The 21,209-nt window shown below is 35.9% G+C and overlaps 2 protein-coding genes across 4 annotated transcripts in view; one reads left to right on the forward strand and one right to left on the reverse strand.

Moving 5' to 3' along the window:
• The window catches only part of STAP1 (signal transducing adaptor family member 1), a 93,258-nt gene extending 86,087 nt beyond the window's left edge, over nt 1-7,171 (forward strand). For both annotated transcript variants that reach the window (XM_016423226.2, XM_001367372.5), the window contains 4 exons: nt 1,634-1,703; nt 2,902-2,998; nt 5,891-6,004; nt 6,622-7,171. In XM_016423226.2, coding sequence (XP_016278712.1) covers nt 1,634-1,703; nt 2,902-2,998; nt 5,891-6,004; nt 6,622-6,692 — 352 coding nt within the window. In that variant the 3' untranslated portion in view covers nt 6,693-7,171. The remainder of the gene's footprint in view (nt 1-1,633; nt 1,704-2,901; nt 2,999-5,890; nt 6,005-6,621) is intronic.
• Nucleotides 7,172-12,011: 4,840 nt separating this feature from the next.
• UBA6 (ubiquitin like modifier activating enzyme 6) overlaps nt 12,012-21,209 on the reverse strand; it is a 62,634-nt gene continuing 53,436 nt past the window's right edge. For both annotated transcript variants that reach the window (XM_007496380.3, XM_016423225.2), the window contains 4 exons: nt 16,651-16,778; nt 15,811-15,898; nt 15,383-15,477; nt 12,012-12,747 (listed from right to left, as the gene is read on the reverse strand). In XM_007496380.3, coding sequence (XP_007496442.1) covers nt 12,612-12,747; nt 15,383-15,477; nt 15,811-15,898; nt 16,651-16,778 — 447 coding nt within the window. In that variant the 3' untranslated portion in view covers nt 12,012-12,611. The remainder of the gene's footprint in view (nt 12,748-15,382; nt 15,478-15,810; nt 15,899-16,650; nt 16,779-21,209) is intronic.

Consider the following 21,209-nt stretch of genomic DNA (forward strand, 5'->3'; position numbering starts at 1 on the left):
TAAAAGTTAACGGTGGGGGGCAGCTGGGTAGCTCAGTGCATTGAGAACCAGGCCTAGAGATGGGAGGTCCTAGGTTCAAATCTGGCCTCAGACACTTCCCAGCTGTGTGGCCCTGGGCAAGTCACTTGACCCCCATTGCCTAGCCCTTACCACTCTTCTGCCTTGGAGCCAATAATTGGCTCCAAGACGTAAGGTAAGGGTTTAAAAAAAAAAGTTAACGGTGGTCTTTCCTGTATCCCACTTACATTGAAGTCCTGCCCTCCTGTTCGTCATGGCATGGGCTGGTTCTGGGTTCTTGGTATCGGGGTAGGGCAGTCTCTGGCAGGGCTTGTTGGCTGGGAAAGGCTTTTGATGTGAATTCTTGAGAGACCAGATGGCAATATTCAGGATCATCACCAGGATGGTAAGATGTTCACAGCAGGTGCTGAGAGTGGAGTCATGCAGAGGCAAGACTGGCTTTATAAATCAGCGGTCGTGTGTTCAGAGGGTTCTAGCAAAGTCCTCCTTTCCCCCCCAAATCTTCCCCCTTCCTCGCCATTGGTGACACCTGGCCATTGTGTGATGGTTTGGTTTCAGTCGTGATATTCATAAAGACCCTGACTGTTCCAACACTTATTACCTTGCAGCATTGTACTGATGATCTTGATCAAATCACTTAACCTACATACTTCTAAGTTTCCCTCTCTGTAAAATGGAGCTACGAGGTGACATAGCAGATGCAGTATTGGACTTGGTATCAGGAAGACCTGAGTTCAAAGTCCATCCTCAGACATTTACTTGACTTTAGACCAGTCTCTTAACTTCTGCTGACTTTAGCTTTTCCATCTGTAAAAAAGTGATAATAATAAAACATCTCCATTTAACCTGCTCGTGCTTCAATCTCCTCCTCTGTAACATGGGGGAAATTTTAGCTCCTACTTGCCTCAGTAAAACTGGGTGATAATAATAGCACCTTCCTCTCAGGATTATGATGAAGATAAATAAGGTATTCACAAAGTGCTCTGCAAGGCTTGAAGTGTTATATAAATGCTAGCTGTTATCACATACCTTGGAAGATGGTTATGAGGAAAGTATTTTGTAAACTAAAAGCACTTGGGTAAATTATTATCTTCTGGGCTGTAGAGGAGCTTTATGCTACCCTGGCTGAAGGGTACTGCCACACAAATGAAATTGTGGATCCTTTAAGTATTGAGTGGCTTTCTTTTTCACCAGTACTATCACTGATCCAGATTCACTAAATCACTAACCTGGGAGGCAAGCAAGGCAGTGGGGTGGATAGATCAGTGGACTTAGAATCAGGAAGACTTATCTTCATGAATTCAAATCTGGTCTCAGACTCTAGCAGTGTTACCGTGGACAAGTCACTTAGCCCTGTTTGCCTCAGTTCCTAACCTGTAAATTGAGCTGGAGAAGGAAGTGGCAATATCTTTGCCAAGAAAACTCCAAATGGAGTCATGAATGAGTCCGACACAACTGAAATGACCAAACAACAACATTAGCCTGGGAAAAGACATGTAGATAAAGAGACTTCCTAGAAATTTTTGCTGGGCCACATAGAAATTTTATTTGGCAACTACGTGCTTATTATGCATGAGAACAAAGAGGAAAGAATCTTTTTTTTCTTTTTTTTCAGCACTCCAAGAATAAAGCACTACAGAGTGGTGAGCATAGGAGCCAACTACACTATCGAACTAGAAAAGCCAGTAAGTAATTATCTTGGTTGTAACTATCTTTGTTACAAATTAACTCTACCCAGACTTCTGCTTCCTAGAACTATAAAGAAAGTTGAAAAACAAAGACAAAAACTTAGTGCCCAGGAAATTTTTGTATTGATGAAAAATATCATGTTAAAAGCATCAAAGCCTAAAAAACTTATGTGGAAAATTGTTATTATTTGTAACTAGTAAATAAAATATCTTTACAAAAAAAGATGAATCAAGGTTCCAGAAACTCATGATTGCTTCCAGCCCTTCTGCCATTTTGAGAAAAAAAAATGTTCAAAACCGAAGACAAAGCAGTGAGATCAGAAGTAAAGAAAGGAGTCTTTGGGCAGAAACTGGGGAAGCAAGTAGATGTTTCTGTTTACAGGAAACTGAAGGGTCTCAAAGAAATTTATATTGTTCTCATAAGGCCTCATTGTCTTGCCCCTTGCTTTCCCAGCCCTATTGCTTCGAACTCAATGAAGAGGAAGAAGAAAGCCAGAGAATTTCTTGTGCTGTCACCACATCCTCTAGAGCAAAGAGGATGGGCTTCCACTAGAGGCAGTGAAGCCATTGGCAGATTCATCTCTCATTCTATTTCTGGTCTCTGACCATCTCTTAGGATTCCTCAGTTCATAAGACATGGCCAAGCTTAGACTATTCTGAATGTGGAGAGGCAGATTATAAGATTTAGCTCATCAGGGGAGATCGGCACTAACCTCAACCTTTGGGCCAGTGGGCAATTGACATTGTTTTGGAAGGGCAGTGACCGAGGGAGGAGGCAATTCCACTGGCTGATTCTGAAATAGTACCTGTTATTTCATTAGTGTGAAATACAGATATTCATACAGTATGATACTTGATCATCGATATAGCATTGAACTGCTCTTTTTGTGACTTCTTTTCACCTTAGCAGGTGGCTTTGATTTTCATTTTTAACTGATTTCTCAACTTGCATAAAAGTGTCTGTATGAGGGAACATGTACATCGTAATTTACTTTAGCTCAACCCCTCTGTCCCCTTCCCATGTCCTTGCCAGCCGAATTCAATAGTATTACTGTAGTAGCTCCTGAGGTATTGTAGTATGGACTATACTATTAGACTGGGTGGTTGTAGGGAGCAGATATACTCTACTGGTTCTGTGATCATTAGACATAACCTGTGTCCCCCCTCTTGTGTTTTCTGTCTTGTTAATACTCAGGTGACACTCCCAAACCTCTTCAGTGTCATTGATTATTTTGTGAAGGAAACTCGAGGAAACCTAAGACCATTTATATATTCCACCGATGAAAATCTTGGTATGTTTCTCGTTTTAGTTTAGGTAAGAGATGAACTGTGTGCATGTATTCAAGAAACATTGAGGAGAAAGGATAGATAATATTTGGTAATTGTTTGAATGTGGGTGTGGTGGTAGGGGAATGCACCCAGAGATAAGAGGAATTTTTAGAGGAGTACAGAGATTTAGGCTTGGATGAATGGAGAATCATAGCACCATTCAGAAATAAAGAAGTAAAAAATGAGAAGCTGATCTGGAGAGGAAAAGGATGAGTTTAATTTTAGTTGTGTTAAATTTGAGAGGTTAGCAGAACACCTAAGGGTCATGGTTCTGAAGGCAGTGGGCAATTCAATTCAATTTAGTGAGCCTTTATTACTCATCTGTTACATGTGAGACATTCTACTGGGCACCAGGAATACAAAGTGAAAAGCAGAAATAAGTCACTGACCCCAAGGTTGACAATATGAGAATGGAGCCCAAGGGGTGTGGGGGGAAAGGTTGAGGTGGAACTGTATAAATGAGAATAAAAATAAAGGGGGCATTTTTTAAATTTAAATTTAATTCATAGCATGGGATGAGATCAATGACAATAAACCAGAACATCTCTCTATGTAGTGGTTTAGAAACAACTTGACAAGCCCATCACATAATTTGACATGAAAAAGTATTTTTTTGTACTCCTTTTTTTTTTAAACCCTTACCTTCTGTCTTGGAGTCAATACTGTGTATTGGTTCCAAGGCAGAAGAGTGGTAAGGGCTAGGCAATGGGGGTCAAGTGACTTGCCCAGGGTCACACAGCTGGGAAGTATCTGAGGCCAGATTTGAACCTAGGACCTCCCATCTCTAGGGCTAGCTCTCAATCCACTGAGCTACCCAGCTGCCCCCCTTTTTTTGTACTCCTTAAGACATTATTAAATAATTTTTAGCACAAAATCCTTGCACCATTATCCCAAGCCCACTAAATAGGAAATAGAGCTAGGCCAATGACCTTTACCTTAGGATCTGTAGAAGCTTCTTCCTCTTGACTCCCTCAGAATTTTAGTTCTTGAGGTGATTTGTTATCTCCAATAGGAGATGAGGGAAAGGTTGCCTCTCCTATTGGACTTTTTTTTTTCCTGATTCAAAAGCCACTTACTTCATTTGCCTTAAAAGTGAGTAGTCATTTTTGCCTATCTTTGGGGAATTTTCTGTGAGTGGCCCAGGGCAAAGGTATGAATATTATGTCATCTTTGGAGGCAAGTCTTGCTGGACTTTTATATGTGATTAAGGTATTCAACCTTCTATCCTTTTCCAGGATAGAAATGTTTATTTGCATCTGAAGGCCATGTCCTTTACCTTTTGATGTCTTTGTTTTTGTGTAAATCTTACTGCTGAAACCCATTTTACAAGCAGGAGAGAATTAACATGAAGACCAGGTCATTTACTTCCTCTCCAAAACAAGGAAGGCTCCCTTCAGAATGTACTTTCAGAGACTACTTTTCAATTTGGTTTATTTATCCCTAGTGATTAGCACATTGCTTGTATTGAACCAAGAGCTTGTTGAAGTGATGCCCAGATATGTTAAAAAAGCTATTTTGTTAACTAGTTTAATAATTCCTGGTTGTTTCTAAGTTTGTTTCTCTCACATCCCCCCCTCACAACCCCCCCCCCCCCATCTGATCTGACTTGTTGGACATTACTTAACCAATCTTTTTTTCTCCGTTTAAATGGAATGGGTTTTATTTTAATGAGAGAGCACAAAAATTAACTCCCCTCTTAGCCCAACATCTCAAGGATACTCTCTTTATCACCTGAATCTCCTGAGTGAATGGGTTTATTCAATTCCTAAAGTCCTCCTTGAATCATTGACACTGGGCTGGTTACAAAACCTAGTTTGGACTCCTACTCCCTGACCACCAGATTCCAGAAGGCTAGCTTTCTTGACTTTTAAAAATTAATTAGAGAGGACAGCTGGGTGGCTCAGTGGATTGAGAGTCAGACCTAGAGATGGGAGGTCCTAGGTTCAGATCTGGTCTCAGACAACTTCCTAGCTGTGTGCCCTTGGGCAAGTCACTTCACCCCCATTGCCCAGCCCTTACCACCCTTCTGCCTTAGAACCAATAACCAGTATTGATTCTAAGATGGAAGGTTAGGGTTAAAAAAAAAATTAGCAGCTCTAGATTACTTTCATCTAAAATAAAAGAACAAACAGGAAGGCAAAGAACTATCTATTTTCTAGGGGTTGGGTCTCCTCCTAAGGAGGAAAGCCTGGGGCCTCTCCTTTACATTATTTCTTACTGTTTTTGATGCAGTAAAGAAGTCAAAACTACTAAGAATGGGAGGAGAATCTGAAACTTGACATAGAGTCTTTATTTCCAAATAGTGGAATCAATGAAAAGATACTTAAATTTTCCAGTATATTATGTGACTTTATTCAGTGAAATAATTTAGACGAATTAGCACTTTTTGGTGAGGATATCTGATCTCATTTTCAGAACATTGCTAATCTATATTAAGGCTAAAAATCAATATCTAAGTGGCTGAACCACTGGCATATTTATGAATTAGAGAGTGGCTTATACATTGATTACTAAGGATAATCATCTTTCAGATTAATCATTGTCCCAAGCTGATGATTCTTGAAACTTTTTTGCTCAAGATTTTTTGTAAGGAATCTGGGTCATTGCAAGAGATGTGCATATGTGCCTTTAAGTATGAATTCCATTCATTTTGTGGCATGCTTAGTTAACTAAGCATACATTTTGAGAACTATTGTAGGAATTGATTGTAGGTGTTTGTAAAATATCTAGGTTTTACCTTGACTGTGAGTAGCAAGGTATTTTAAAAAGTGCAGTCATTTATTGCGCCTGATGTTTTATTTAGAAAACTTGCACTGAGAAGGTTGTCAAATTATGTCTCCTTTTTCTTTCTTTAGGACATACAAAGGCAGATTCACCAATTAAAATTTCCCCATGGAAGCAAGAGCAACCTTTTGTGAGACCAGTGATAAAAAATGCAGTTAGATCTCATGTGAATGATTACATGAATGGTGAGAAATACAGCTTTATGCTTCTTTTCAGAAATACTGGGAACTGAACCAAGAGCTACTTTAGAGTGTGGGTGATCCACATTTTCAGTTCTCAAATGTTTTCCCAAGGTAAAAAAGTAATCAGTTTCACCTTGAGGATGGGAGGTCAGCCTATATATCAGTAATACTGTAGAATCACTCTAATATTACAGTGTCAGTTACCTATGTAAGAGCTATGGAGTACTACTCATCTCTATTTTTATTTTGAAGTATATTTGGCCTTTAGAACAATTTAGTTTCCTGGGCTTCTTTTGGTCTTCCTAATTTCCTATGGATCCTCTCAATTTAGGATTATGAAGTAGTATTCCCAGAGAATTGCCTGCTGTGCCTCCTAAGACATGGCTGGCATTTGTAACTGCTATGTTAATTCAGGAAGAAAAATAAACTGCTCCTAGAAGCATGAGTTATTTAGGAGAAATCAATGTCTGAAATTAAATGAAAAGAAAATAGCATTTGAATATGCTAAAGAAAAAGAAAAAAATTAGTTTCAGAGCCAGGAACTCTAAATGGCATTGAAAACTACGCTGACCTTTTCTTTAGGTTATTATTCTTGACTAATCTGAACTTTTCCTCAACAGAATTTCTAGGCCAAGAATCTAATAAAATAAGAAGGGAGAAGAGAGAAATGGAGGAAAAAAGTGGACACTGACTAAAATAAAATTATAATTCATCCTCCCTGATCTTGGGAAAAATCTATTTCAAAAATTCTTTCTAGCAAGAAGATATCTCGGTGTTTTATTTCTGGAATGCCAGAAATCATACCGAAACATCATACTCAGAGATTGTGGTCTTGATAGTCATTCTCTTAGAGTGATGTTACAGAATGTTACTGGGGTAATGTACATATTTCTTCACACTTTTATAGGTTGAAATTAATCTCTATAAGTGAAATTTGAATTTTTTCTGGGGAGGGGGAGATTTGGTTAGTCTAAGTGAATTTCCATATGCTATTTTCCTCTAAGATTTTCTGTTAAAACCTGCTAGTTCTAATGTCTTGAACTTTTCAAGTAGAAATATTTTATAACAGGTAGAGATGCATCAGATCACTAAACTGGAAAAACACAACCCTATGTGGGAGGATCATAGTTCCCTGTCTTTGTTATTTAAAATAAACTGACCTTACCTATATTGGCTTCTTAGCATTTTTTCCCCTTATATTACTGTCTCAAAATATTTCAGATTGATAGTTGTAATGCACTTTAGAGAACAGCTAATTCAATGACTTCATTTTATATGAGAAAACTGAGACTGTTTATTATGCTTAATGTCACATTAGAGAATTAGGCTCCCTACAGTTTCTGGCATGGGACCATATACAAGGTGGGGAGGGCAATGGAGAGAAAAGTAACGGAATCTACAATTGCAAAACTCTAGAAAACTGCAGATGGTACAAATTCACAATTCACAATTTGAGGAACTTTTGAATTTTGTTGGATGGACAAGTCTTAAATTCCATTTTGCTTGTTATTTTAAAGTTCTACTGTAATAATCAAAGGAATACTGGAGCTATTGGAATATTCAACTGTTTATTGTAGTTCAAGTTGTAAAACTGGCTTTAAAAAAATGATGATGTACAGCAATGCAGAACAAAGGAATTGGGGCTGGGAGGAGGAGATGAAATTTTAAAATCATTCAGTGTATTGAATGTTTGCTTGAAGAAATTCATCTTGAGAAATAAGGGGAGATAAACCAGGTCTGAGATAATAGTTATGAGCAGCAAAAACAAAGAAACCAAATTAATTTCATCATAAGACATTAACTATGTAGTATTAGCTGCAGGGGTTGGGTTCTTAACCTTTTTGTATCTTGGGTCTTCAGCAGTCTGGTTAAACTTATGAACTTCTTAAGAATGTTCAAATGTATAAAATAAAGTTGCAAAAGAATTATTTTGAAGTTTTAAAATAATTTTTAACAGATTATTTTAAAAATTTAATTTATGTATCCCAGGTTAAGAAACTTTTCTAAAGCATAAAGCTGAGATAATCTCACTACTGTGCTTTTCCTTAGATAAATATTTGAAATACTGTGTATAGTTCTGGCCACTTTATTTTGATAAGAATATCCACAAGTTATCCATCCGGAGCAGAACAACAATAAAGATTACTGAAAACCACACCATTAGGATTTGGTTGAAAAAACTAAGATGTTTAGTTTAGAGAAGATTTCAAGTGGAGTAAGAGGAAGACAAGATAGTGTCAAATAGTTATAGGATTTTTACTAGGAAGACTTAAACTTGCTTTCTGCCCTGAAGGCTAGAATAATGGGTGTTTTAAGTTAAAAGGAGGTAGATATAAACTCCTTTGAAGGGTAAATTTCCTAATAATTAGAACTCTTCTAAAAAAGGAATAATATTCTTGGGTGGTAATGAGTTCCATGGTCCTGGAGGATTTTAAGGGAAGTTTGGATGGTTATTTTTGAGATGTCATAGAAAAGATTCATGCTTAGATGAAGTTTGGACTGTAGAATTTTTGAAGAACCTTTCAACTCCGAATGAAGGCAAAAATCATTTGATCAATTCTAAAAATGGTCATAATTGTGGGTAGCTCAGAAGCAGTCTAGCTCATCTAGAACTTCCACTACTCTAACAGGTGCCAATATCATATTTAACACATAAAATACTCCATAAATCTTAACCGACACACTGAGAAGGGGTAGGGAGATGACAGCATTGAGTAGAATGTCAATAGGAATATTTTTTTCCCCTTGCATAATCTAACAGATGCCATACCATTAATTCTTATTTCCCTCTTAATATCTTTGGAGGCTGGCATGTAGTAGGTGCTGAACTGTTCATTTTCTATGATCATCCTGGTGAAGGAGATAGTCTTTATAAAAGTCATAAATTCTAACCATTGGCAAAGGAGCAGAACAAAGGTAAAACATTAAATATTGCATTACATTAAATGCAAAATATAAAAAGGAAACTGAAGAACTTTTGGTAAAAAAAAAATTAGAAAAAAAAAGTAAAAATGGAGACACTAAGAATAAACATGGTATTTTCCAGGTGGTTATCTATTTTATTTCTGGATCTTAAACGCTGCACCTGCCACATCAAAAATAGTTAAAAGGCAGATCCTGAGTCCTGTATTGATTTGTTGATTCCCAGAAGTTTTGCTAGTGGAAATGATAAAAGAGTTATGTTAAATAAGGCATTCTAAGAAAAAATTGTAAGTCCTTTTAAAATAATCTTTTGTTTTTTCCATCACCTACATTTCTCAATGTTACCTTCTCCCCACCTCCTCTTGACAGACATCTCTAAAGGAAAAGGAAAATTGGTATCAGCTGATCTGATTGGGTAAATACCTTCATCACCACCATCATGTCCAGGATGATTTTTATTGATTTAGGGGCTGGAATTGACTTTAATGGTTATCTAGTCACTACCTTCTTTATAGATGAAGAAACTGAGAATTTAAAGAGATGAGGCTATTTACCTAAGATTGCAGTGGTAGAGCTGGGATTTGAACTCAGGTACTTTTCACTGGAAATTTATGGTTCTTTCCATATCCTTTCTTTTTGTGCTACTTACCTAATCCAAATGAGACAGTACTTGCCTTGAAACTGGAGGAGTTAAATATAGCCTCTACTACTTTCCTTTCTATAATAAGCACTTAATTTTTTTCTGAACAAAAGAGTAGAATTTAAGTTTGAGGGCTGCAACAGTTTCTTTTATCTTTGATCCCTTACCAATTAGCAGAGTGCCTGGTTTCTAGTAGGTGCTCACTCAGTTCAAGTCTTACTGAGGTGAGATACCCAAAGGCACAGAGTTGGTAGCACATCCAGGACTAGAACCAGGCCTTTTATTGCCAAAGTCTAATATCTTTCCACTTAATCTTAGTATATACTTATATATACTAGTATATACACACAACCCAAAAAAACAGAACCATGAAACCACAATCTCTGTGAGGACAACTTTATCGATCAGAGGTAATCGTAACTTCTAAATCTGTAATCGAACTAAAATACTCTACAGATGCTAAACTAGTAGAATTAGGGCTATTGGTATTGTCTTCAAAGCACCTTTGATATTGCTTCTTTATTGCATACTTGTTCTACCCTGATTTCCAGTGGGAAGGAGTATATAATGATACCCCAGGATACCTTAATTAGGAATTTTTCACTCTATACTTAATCTCAAGGTTCCCAGAAAAGAAGCCTTCTAGTATAAATTATGGAATATTAAATGATATTCTGTCTACATTAATGATGGACCAAGACACAAATAATCTCATTTTTAAAAAGTTACCCATTTTATGAATTTAATTATTTTAATAAGTAAAAAATTACCTGATGGTCCTGTACAAATCATGTTATTCATCTTTACATCTGATATTTTGTCACTGATGTATGTAGATCTCACACTACAGAAATGCACACATGTATAATTAGAGGAAGAACACTTGGAAGCTCACAATGGCTTTCCAATGGGGGCAGAAATGATCAGATTGGAAATAACTCTTACAGAAGAGGTTGTCTCTAAATGGATACATTTATATAACTGTAAAATGAACTTAATACTGTTGATTTTCTTTATATTTATAAAAGCATTTTGAAACCCTGAAAGTATGCATTGATAGAAAAGATGGAAACCACTTAGGCCTCCAAATTACAAATAAATAAATGCATGGATATCAACAGCCATCAATTGCATAAATTAAGTCCTGAAAACTCAGTACTATCACATAACCAATTTGAAAGTGGCATAAGGGACAAAGTCTCATTTTTAAAATTTCGGGGTTGGGAACAAAATAAGTCACAGGATTTTGAACTTCCCCTGAATAAATTAAAATATGAAAAGCAATTCATTATTTCATTTAGACTAGAAAACAATAGGATATGAACTGTGAAAAATACTGATGATTCAAAAAAAACAATTACTTTTAATTTTTCTTTGACCATACTACCTTGTTTAGTAATAGGGGCTTAGGTATTGATAAGGATTTTCTGCTCACACATCTGGCAAAATGAATATTTTCATGAGAAGAGATCCTAAAAAAATTATATATATATATTTGTATATATATATATTCAGCTTGCTAGCAAACAAAATCAAATAATGATTTGCAAGTGGTGTAAGGAGAGGATATAATATCTCTCATTAAATGCACAAAATTGGAGATCAACATGAACTAAACTAAAATCTAGTTTTTAATATATACCTTTGGTATTTTTGAACTTGGCATCTTGTATAATCTTCTCATATTCACAAATTGGGACAAACCAAAAAAAGATAGCAAGGCGGACAACATAACTGCAAAATAATTGCAATGATGTTATAAACTGCTGGCTGCTTTAGATTGCATGATAATTCCAAAATTAACAATCATTTACTGACCTCACTGACTTTACAGTGGTGAATAAGTCATCATTTTAAAGAGAGTACCTGCATTTGCATCTATTAGGATCCAACAAAGAAGGTTCCTGTTGATTGGGAATTTAAAAAAAAAATCTATCCCACTCCACCTGGTCTTTGGGAATGGGCAGTAAAATGACAGATTCTCTTTTCATAATCAGAATAAATGTTAAAAGTATTACATTTTAACTATTATTTTCCATCCCCTTCCAAGGATGCTCTTCTTTTAAAGCCTCCTATTAAATGATGCGTTATAGGCGAAATCAGATTTAATGAATTACAAAAAAAAAAAAGAAAAATATCTCACTATAAAACATCTGCTATATGAGGCATTTTAAGAATCAGGATGAATCATATTTTCCATTCAGTTTCCTAGATCTCCAAATAGGCTATAGGCAATTGTCAGAATTTGCATAATATTTGGTCTAGGTTAATAAGGAACCTCATCTGATCCTTATCTTACAGTTCATAAGCTGGTGTCTTCAACAGAAGGCCTGATTTATGGGTTGGGCGGATAAATATTCTAACTGTGATGACGATGATGATGATGATGATGTAACGGACTGGTCAAAACCCCTTGCAAGAAGCAGAAGAGTGCTGCTCATAAAAAGATTTTTCTTTTTTTTTACTGCACAATTATAAATTGTCTTTTTTCTAAGACATCCACAAAATAATTGGTGTTTGAGTTTCAAAGCTTAATCATTAGAGGTACTGGAAACAAAACAAATACTAGAACAAACACAGAAACAACATGTCTAAAATTTTCAAAGTCCATAAAAAAAATGATTCCAAAAAGCAGCTTATCTATTTCCTTTTTGTAAGACTTTCAATTCTTGATCATTGTCACTTCCTTAGACCTTGCTTGCATCTGAAAAGGATGACAGATAAATATATTCTTCCTGTTTTTAATCCGTTCAGGATAACACATATATTTCTGTTGTGGTAAATGTTATAAAATGGTATTCCAGTTCAGTAATTATCATTCTTGTGACCAGACCAATGTATGAAGAGAATAGAGACAAGTGTACAATAAATTCAATTCTGTTTTACAGTTCTTCAGTGCAGTTTCCTAGTGAATTTTCTTTCTTTTTTAAATTAAGGCTTCGTTAAAGAGAAATACATAGTACCGTATTGGGACTTTTAAAAGTTACTGAAGTTAAGTACACTCCTGTCAAAGCAAGTGGTCCTGGAGTGACTTTAAAACTGTTGTCATCAATCGTTGTCTTGACTGAAGTAGTATCTTACTGGGGGTCCTGGCAAATCTTCATCACCATCATTTTCTGGGGCAAATGACACAGTGAGATCTACATATTTCTTTTCAGTTGATGGTTTCACAAGCTTGTGCATTCTATAAAAAAAAAAAATCAAAAACTAATTCTGTATAAAGGTGCTCAGAAATGGACAATTCTTAAAAACAAATCAAAAAAGCTCTTCTTATCTCTTTCTACCTAAATGGTCTACTATATTTTCCCCCCTTCTCTCTCATTCATGAACTTTTAAAGAAAGTAGCTTCGGTCTCTACTTCTTTACCACCCAACTCATTAACTTCTTGCAAACTGTTCCACCACTTCTATATGTACCCTATCCCAAGGGCAGCATTTCTTTAGGAAATAAAATGGAATTTGAAGCATATGATTTTGCTGATAACCATCTTCCTAGAGTGACAGAACATTCCTCTTATCCTTTTACAAAGGGTGAGGCATGATAACTGTTTTCAAGACTTAAAAGAGCTGTAAGGTGAAAAAGGATTACACTTATCCAGCTTGGCCCAAAAGCAGTGGTGTTAAACTCAAGTAGCAACCTCCCAGCTGCATCATAACTTAGATATTAACACAATCTACATTGCACTGGATTTTAATTTTTTCAATAGAGAGCTCTGAATTATGATGTAATTTGTCAGGCCTCCAGCAAATGGGCTGAGAATCTGACAACTTTCCCTAAAGAGTGGAATTAGGAGGGGTGGGTGGATATGTCAGGGGCTGTTTTAGGTTTGTCTTTGAGAAAAATCTCCTAACAAGCAGTGTTGTCCTGAGTAGAATCAGTTGCCCTGGGATAGAAAAGATTCCAACTTGCTGAAAGTCTTCAAGTAAAAAGCCTGGAAGACCACTTATCACCTTAAAGTGCTATGTAAATTCAGATGTTATTACTATGGATTCTTGTACAATTTGGACAAAAATGACCTTGTAGGTCATTTCCAACTCAGAATTCTGATTCCACTTACCTTTCTAGTTACTTCTAATTTGCTAGCTACTTTTCTTCTCTTTTCTGACATGGTAAGGGGTGGTTATTCTCCCTGGCCCTATCTTTAGCTCTATTCTCTACTTAGCTGATCACACTTAATTCCATGGTTTTTAAGTATCATTTCAATACAGGAGATTCTCTATCTTCTGCCCTGTTCTATTTTCCAGGCACTCTAGACTCACATCTCTTTCCTCGTGGATGTCTCCCAAATACTTCAAACCCAACATACAAAACAACATATTCCTCTCCCCCTTGAAACTACTTCCTCTGCCAAAAGCACTGCCACTCACTCAGTTATACATCCTAAATCTTGGTGCGTATTGTTCCTGACCTCTCAACTGTCACATTTAATCAATTCAAGTAATGTGGCATCTATCCCTGCCTTTTCACTTCCACTCATTGCCATCCATTTGGTCTTTTGCAAGTCTCCTATTTAGAATTTGCCTCCAGGTTAATCTGAAACCTTACTCCCTCTTCCATACTCTGTGATGCAGCCATGCTGTTGGTTAATTGCCTATTCCTCAAATAGGACATCCCATCTCCATGCTTTTGCACTGTCTATCCTCTACTTGGAATGCTTTCTCTTATTTCTACTTCCTGGAATCCCTCATTTACTTTAACTTTTACATGCAGGCTTTCCTGATCCTCCTACAAATGCCAGTATCCTCCCTCACAAAACAATCTCCTACTCATGTTATCTCCTGTTAGAATGTGATCCTGTTAAAGGCTGAAATTATTTCATTTCAGGAAGTTCTTGGCACAAGGAAGATACTTTACAAATATTTGTTGATTGATTATATGCTGTATAAACCCTCGAATAATAAGATCCTTGAGGATAATGCCTATTTCCTTTTTGCCTATATTTCCAGTGCTTAAGTCTAGTGCCTTGCACAAAGTAAGTATTCAATAAATGTTCAACTGAACTGAATATAGGTATTCCTTTGCTGTGAATTTTCAGTAGTAATTCTTAATTCCACCAACCATATACCTTATTATCAGTTGGATTCTTTTCAGTGATGTCAATAATGAATATTATCTAGTTTAAAAAAAAAACACCAAACAAACTAAAAATGAAAGTCTACAGGCTTTCCCCCATTACATTAGTTTTAGCTGTAGTTGTTGGCAGGTATGTGGAAAAGTCAGTTTGGGGTGCAAATCTGAATGGGTCAGTATCTCCCCAAATGCAAACTCTTGGATCCTTGATGCTCTTATCCATATGATTCAGTTATTTATAGCACTAAACCTACCCAGTAGTGACTTCCTTTACAGGATTTACTTTGTTAATAACTAGAAATATAAGAAGATGGAATGTTTCCCTTAAATGCAACAAAAGAGGATAAAAACAGAAAGTCATCAAAACTGGAACAACCTTCATTGTTTCAAGCTGGTAATACTAGAAAGAATTCAAGCTGATCAAAACCGAATAATTCTGTGAACTACAAATCAATTCTTTGCTGTTTTTTTAAACATTCTTTTGAAAAGTTTTGTTTTAAGAAAGTTAATGAGCTTTAAACAAGCAAGATGCTTTTTGCTTCTTTGAAATTACTTTAATATAGAAAATTATTAGTACATTTAAAGTGTGCCTATATACCAACAAACTTTCATATACCAATAAACACTGGGTATAACTGCTTAGCTAATTTTCTAATCTTAAGATTAGAAAATCTTTAATTGCTTAGTATAGATCTAAGCTATGATTTCAGTCCTGATGGATCTGTGGGTTTAAACATTTTGTTACTTACGTCAACTTCAGTCTTTTTATATGTCCAGGCATCACAGGAACATAAAGCATCTTGACTCCTTGTACCACCATTGTTGGTTCAATTCCATACTTCTCCTGTGAACATCAAAAAAATAAAAAAAAAATGAATCATACCAATGTGTAGATATTTATTTTAAGCATTAATACTGTGTAGGCCTTGTGATCAAATATTGGACAAGAATGTTCAGCTGTTTATAAAAACAACAAAATTTGTGGCAAAGGTAAGGTGATTCCTGAAGATTATCTGTAACATGACTGAAATCACTTCTAGATCTTATAGAGAAAAGGCAGAGTAAATAAGAGTTCCTTACTCTTTCCTTAAAGTGTTCAAAGTGTTCTTAACAGAAGATGCTATCTAATCCTCAATTTTCCAATGGGATGAATCAAAAAAGAAATAAAAGGTCTCACCCTGACAGCATTAATGAAATCTGAAAGAGTGAAATCTTCTTTTCCGTGAATAGTCCACCTGTCCCAGATTGTAAATGTTATTCCATTTCTGTTAATAAAAATAAAAATATTTAGGATGTTTATTTTACTTCTCTTTAATAAAAAATACAACAAAGTTCAGTTTGTAGGCAATATTTATCTTTTTTTTTAACAATTAGAAATTAATGTAAGAGAGAAGGAAAGCTTATTTCTCAAATGTTTTAAAATGTCTAACAGAGCTAAGATTTTCAGGATTTGATATAGTAACTTTTTGTTTTTGTTTTTTTTTTAAATGGGGAAAAAATCATCCATTTTTGAGCTAGTTGGGTTTTTAGATATCATCTTATTTATATTCTATTCATTTTGTATTTGAACAGACTAAGGCCCAAAGAATTAAGTGCCTATTCAAAGTCACAAAACTTGTTGGTAAAGAGCTAAGTCTAGAATCTAAGTCTTCTACGCTCAGTTCCAGAGCTCTTATATGCCTTACTGAGATAGGGGTGGAATTTGATTATTACATATGAAAAAATGAAAAGTATAAAAGTGTACAATTAAATTTTCTCAAATATACTCAGACTCTTTGATATCTACAGATTATGCTATTAGGGATCAAAGGAATATCTTTTTGACTCTCACTCTGCTTATATAAAAGCTTCAAAGAATAAATAGCACTTAGAAGAAAGGACAATAGAGGTCAGATCTATTTCTTTCTAGAACAGAAAAAAGTAAAATATTCTTGATTTAACTATATTTTAGAATATAGAAGAATTTTGTTTTTTTTAATCACATTAATAAAAACAATTAATTTTAATTGTTGCATACCTGATTTCAATTTTTTTAACTTCAGCTGTCTCAGTAAACACTATAATTGGAATGGCTAAGTTAAGGAAACAATTTTTGTAGGCTTCAAATGGATGGCCACCAGCAACTTTGATCAACTCCAATGCAACCTGTACATAAGAAATAGAACTGATTCAATATGAAATGGTATTTAATTTATAATTCATGACACCTATTCCTTGGTATTCTTATACATCATCTCTGGTATCTCTCAAATAAACAATAAAAAAAAAATTCCATTGCTAGAAAAGGGGTTATGGTCTTTGGAATGGTAAGCATTCACCTTATCTTTTCTCAGACTCAGAGCACACCATGCTACTTCCATTTGTATGTGAGACAGTTATATCAATATCCTCTATCCCCACTGACATACTGTCCATCTCTAGCTCAGAACAAGAATTAAATTCATAACATCATTCCTGGCATCACAGTCCTTCTCATTTCTTGAACAAAACACTCTCCCTGACTACTTAATGACTACCTCCTTCTCCATTTGTGTAGTCATCCCCTGTCAAAATGTAAGCATCTTTAGAGAAGAAATGATTTCACTTGCTTGTTTTCGTCTGTGCTTACCATGTACCTGGCACAGAAGTTCTTAATAAATGCCTTTTAATTGTTTCATAAAAGTTTTCTATATGTCTTTCTCTAAAGTCCTCTAAGTCTTGTTGGCTATAAAATTTCCCCTAAGCACAGTTGTATGGATATCTCGATTATATTCTTCTGCAGAGTAAAATGCTCATCTAAATCTATTTTCTGCCAAATTGCTTTTTAATTTTCATAACATTTACCAGAGAATCCTTTCCTTTAATATTTTAGCAGTCATTTCTTCTTGCTTGTCCAATCTGTCCCAGTGGTTTAATTATCTACATTGTTTTAAACCCTTATCTTTTGTCTTAGTATCAATTCTAGACAGAAGAATGGCAAGAACTAGGAAATAAGGGTTAAGTGGCTTTGTCTAGTCACACAGCTAGGAAGTATTTGAGGTCACATTTGAACCCAGATCCTCTAGACTCCACACATGGTGCCCAATCCACTCTGCTACCTAGTAGTCCCTATTTGCCTATTTTTAAAAAATCAGAATCAAACAGTTTTATTGTTATGTAAAACATGTGGAATGATATAAACATATAGACTAAGAACTATTTTCCAATAGATAATTGGCCAAAGACAAACAGTTCTCAAAAGATTATTATAAACTATCAACCAAGGAAGAGATTCTTTCAAATAACTAATAAATACAAATTAAAACTGAGTTGGTATTTGCAAATTGTCAAAGATTACAAAAGAAGGCAAACATCTACACTAAGTGGACTATGACATAGTGGTGTGCTCTTGTGCAGCTGGGAATTGGTTCTACCATTCCAGAAAGCAATGTAGAATGAGGCACAAAAAAAAAGGGAGGCAGCAGGACGTAGAGGACAGAGAGCTAAAGTCCTACTTCTGACATATGCTGGCTGAGTGAACTCTCAGGCAAATCATTCAAAAGTTTTGGGCTCCAGGCTTACTCTCCTGACTGTAAATCTGTGGTGTAAATGCAGAACTACTCTGCTGGGAAGAGTTCCCTATTTCAATGAAGTCATAGGTTCAATTAAGAAAAAAAAAAAGCAAAATCTAGAGGAAGGCCTCCATCTTAGGTACAGCTCTGAGGAAGGCTTATTGGAAGACATGGATAAAATATCCACTTGGATGATGTGAGCCAATCACATAAGAGGATATAATGTGAATAGTTTGCATTTTATATCTTTGGAGTGAAGGAATGCCCATGTCCATGAGATGAAGGATCCATAGAAGAACACAGTCTTTCACAGGAAAAAATATCATATATTATATTATAGAAAGAACATATAAAAAAATTAACGCAAAGTTTTGCTACTTAAAAAAAAGCTCATTAGCTGGAATAACCCATAGCTTTTCCACCCCATAATGCTGGGTAAATAAATGATTACTCAGCATAATATGTATATTTATCTCTCGTTTCTCACTGGATTTCAAATATTTTATAAAATACCAAGTAGGTCCTAAATTTCCCCAAGAAAATCTTATTTTTCTTTAATTGACTAGTTCTCTATTGAAAATTTTCGAATGCTTTCAAAATTGTTCCTTTTCTTTTCAAGGTTTCCATGTCACACCTAATCTCCCTGCTTAGAGTAGAGTGCCTTATTTTATGCTGAGAAAATAGGGGCTATCTGTAGTAAACTGGGGTGATGATCTTGCTAAGCAAGTTTATTGGTTCCCACGGGCTCAAAGATTTTTTTAAAAAACCCTTACCTTCCATCTTGGAATCAGTACTGTGTATTGGCTCCAAGGCAGAAGAGTGGTAAGGTTTAGGCAATGGGGGGTTAAGTGACTTGCCCAGGGTCACACAGCTAGTAAGTGTCTGAGGCTAGATTTGAACCTAGGACCTCCCATCTCTAGGCCTGGCTCTCAATCCACTGAGCTGCCAAGCTTCCCCCAATGATTATTTCTATTCAATTGACTCCTACCTATATAGCTAGCCCTAGTCTTTCTCTTGGGCCTATAGACTCTCATAACACCAGTTGTTTACCAGACATCTCAAAATAAAACATGTCCAAAATCAATCATCTTTCCTTCCAAACCCATTGTTCTTGTAAAAATGGAGATTTGAACCCCAGACTTCAATCCCCAGAAGTCCCTGGTACTTCCTGGAATTCCCTATAATCTCACCTGGGTCTCCACCTGAGATAGAACACAATTTAGTATTTAACGGGCTCTCTGTCTCCCAAGAGCTCTCTTCCTCTACTCAGAGACTGCAACATGTCGTAAGTAGGCAGTGAATGGGCTAATTGTGCCCTGGGCACGTGGCTTATTATTTTGTATCCTTGATTTCTAATAATCGTTAATAAACCTCATAAAATATAATATTTTTATCAGTAGAGACTAAATATAAATTTTACAGTCTGGTGACCAAATGGGATGAGAGAAAAACTCAATTTTTTAAAAAAGAAAGACAGCCTAGATAATTTTTTTTTTAAGCCATGTTTCTCCAAGGCTTTTCAAAAAAGCCTCTTGACCAGCTCGAGCCAGCCTTCCCGCCTAGCTGCTGCCTGCTTGCTTCTGCGCTCCTGCAATCTGGACTCAGATTGTTCTCCTGGTCTCGACCCGCCTGGCTCTAGTCCCGGCCCCAGCAACTCTGGCCTCCGAGCCAGATCGAAGATCGCTCCAGGCTGCTAGTAGCAGACCCAATTTCTTCAGGATCAAAAACCAGCTGGTAAAAATTGGGGTGTTCTTTCTTTAGGCTACAATTAGCTTCCACATGGACTGGGGGCAGAGGATCACAGAGGGGGAGAAAGAGGAGAAGGAAGAGACTTTTCCAAAAAGGAAGTTAATTACAAGCATGCGATATTTCAAAGGATATCTTTTGAGTGCACTGATTCTGTTACTTCAGGGGAAAAACTAAGTTCCCTGCAATTCTTTGGCCCAATTTGAGATTCCAAAAACCCACCCTCATTATGGGGAGGCAGCTTAGTGGCTCAGTGGATTGAGAGCCAGGCCTAGAGACAGGAGGTCCTGGGTTCTAATCTGGACTCAGAAACTTCCTGGCAGTGTGGCCCTGGGCAGATTATTTAACCCCCATTGCCTACCCCTTACCAATGTTCTGCCTTCTGACAATAGACAACTAAATGGCTAAGTAAAAAAAAAAAAACAAAGAAAAAGAAAAAGAAAAAACCAAGGAACTTTAAAGAGACTGGAGGTTATATTTTTGGGACTTTTCAGACTCCAATGTTTTATAAAAAATCTCTGTATTTTATTGCATTTTGCTGATTGTTTTAAGATTTAATTTTGTTGGTTTTAAGTTCATATATTAATACATTCAATACTATTCCGTTACACTGAATCATTTTAATGTACTTTGTTTTAACTACTGTTATATTCTGTTGCTTTCCCCCTATAACCATACTGGAGAAATATTAATGAATAAGCCCATACAAAAAACCAGTTTTTTTCTGTTTTGACTTTGTAAATTGTCACATAGAGGATAGATGGACTCTAGCAGAACTGGTTACAATTATTTAACAACCTTTGGAAAATTTAATGAGCTAAATATCTCAAATTGATTTTATGGATTCTTTTGACATGATTTTTTTTAACAATCTCTGGTCATTTTGCCCGCCTCTTCTAACAGGATGTAGGGTTCATTTTAGTAGCTGAAGTGAAATACAATTATAATCTCCACCTCTCACATTTATAACAATGTGAATGGATAGGACATCACAGTCTCATACCAAGGAGCTGGGAAGTTAATCCCAGGGCATATAGTATCCCTGGAGCACTCCCAAAAGAGGAGCATCTCTCATTTATAACTTTTCAGCTCACTTTACTTCCACCAGAATGATATCTAGATTTCTTGATGTTGTCCTAAACCCAAATAAGTTTTACTTTGTTTAACAAATATGTTTACCAAGGTTGAAAGATTTGCTACATTTGTAAAAATTGTGACAAATATCCATCAGTTCATAGGCTTTTAAAAATGTCATACAGCAACTTATGTGAAATATGATAGCGGTTTTGTTTGTCATTGT

This window comes from Monodelphis domestica, chromosome 6, assembly GCF_027887165.1.
Source record: "Monodelphis domestica isolate mMonDom1 chromosome 6, mMonDom1.pri, whole genome shotgun sequence".
NCBI classification, from domain to species: Eukaryota; Metazoa; Chordata; class Mammalia; order Didelphimorphia; family Didelphidae; genus Monodelphis; species Monodelphis domestica.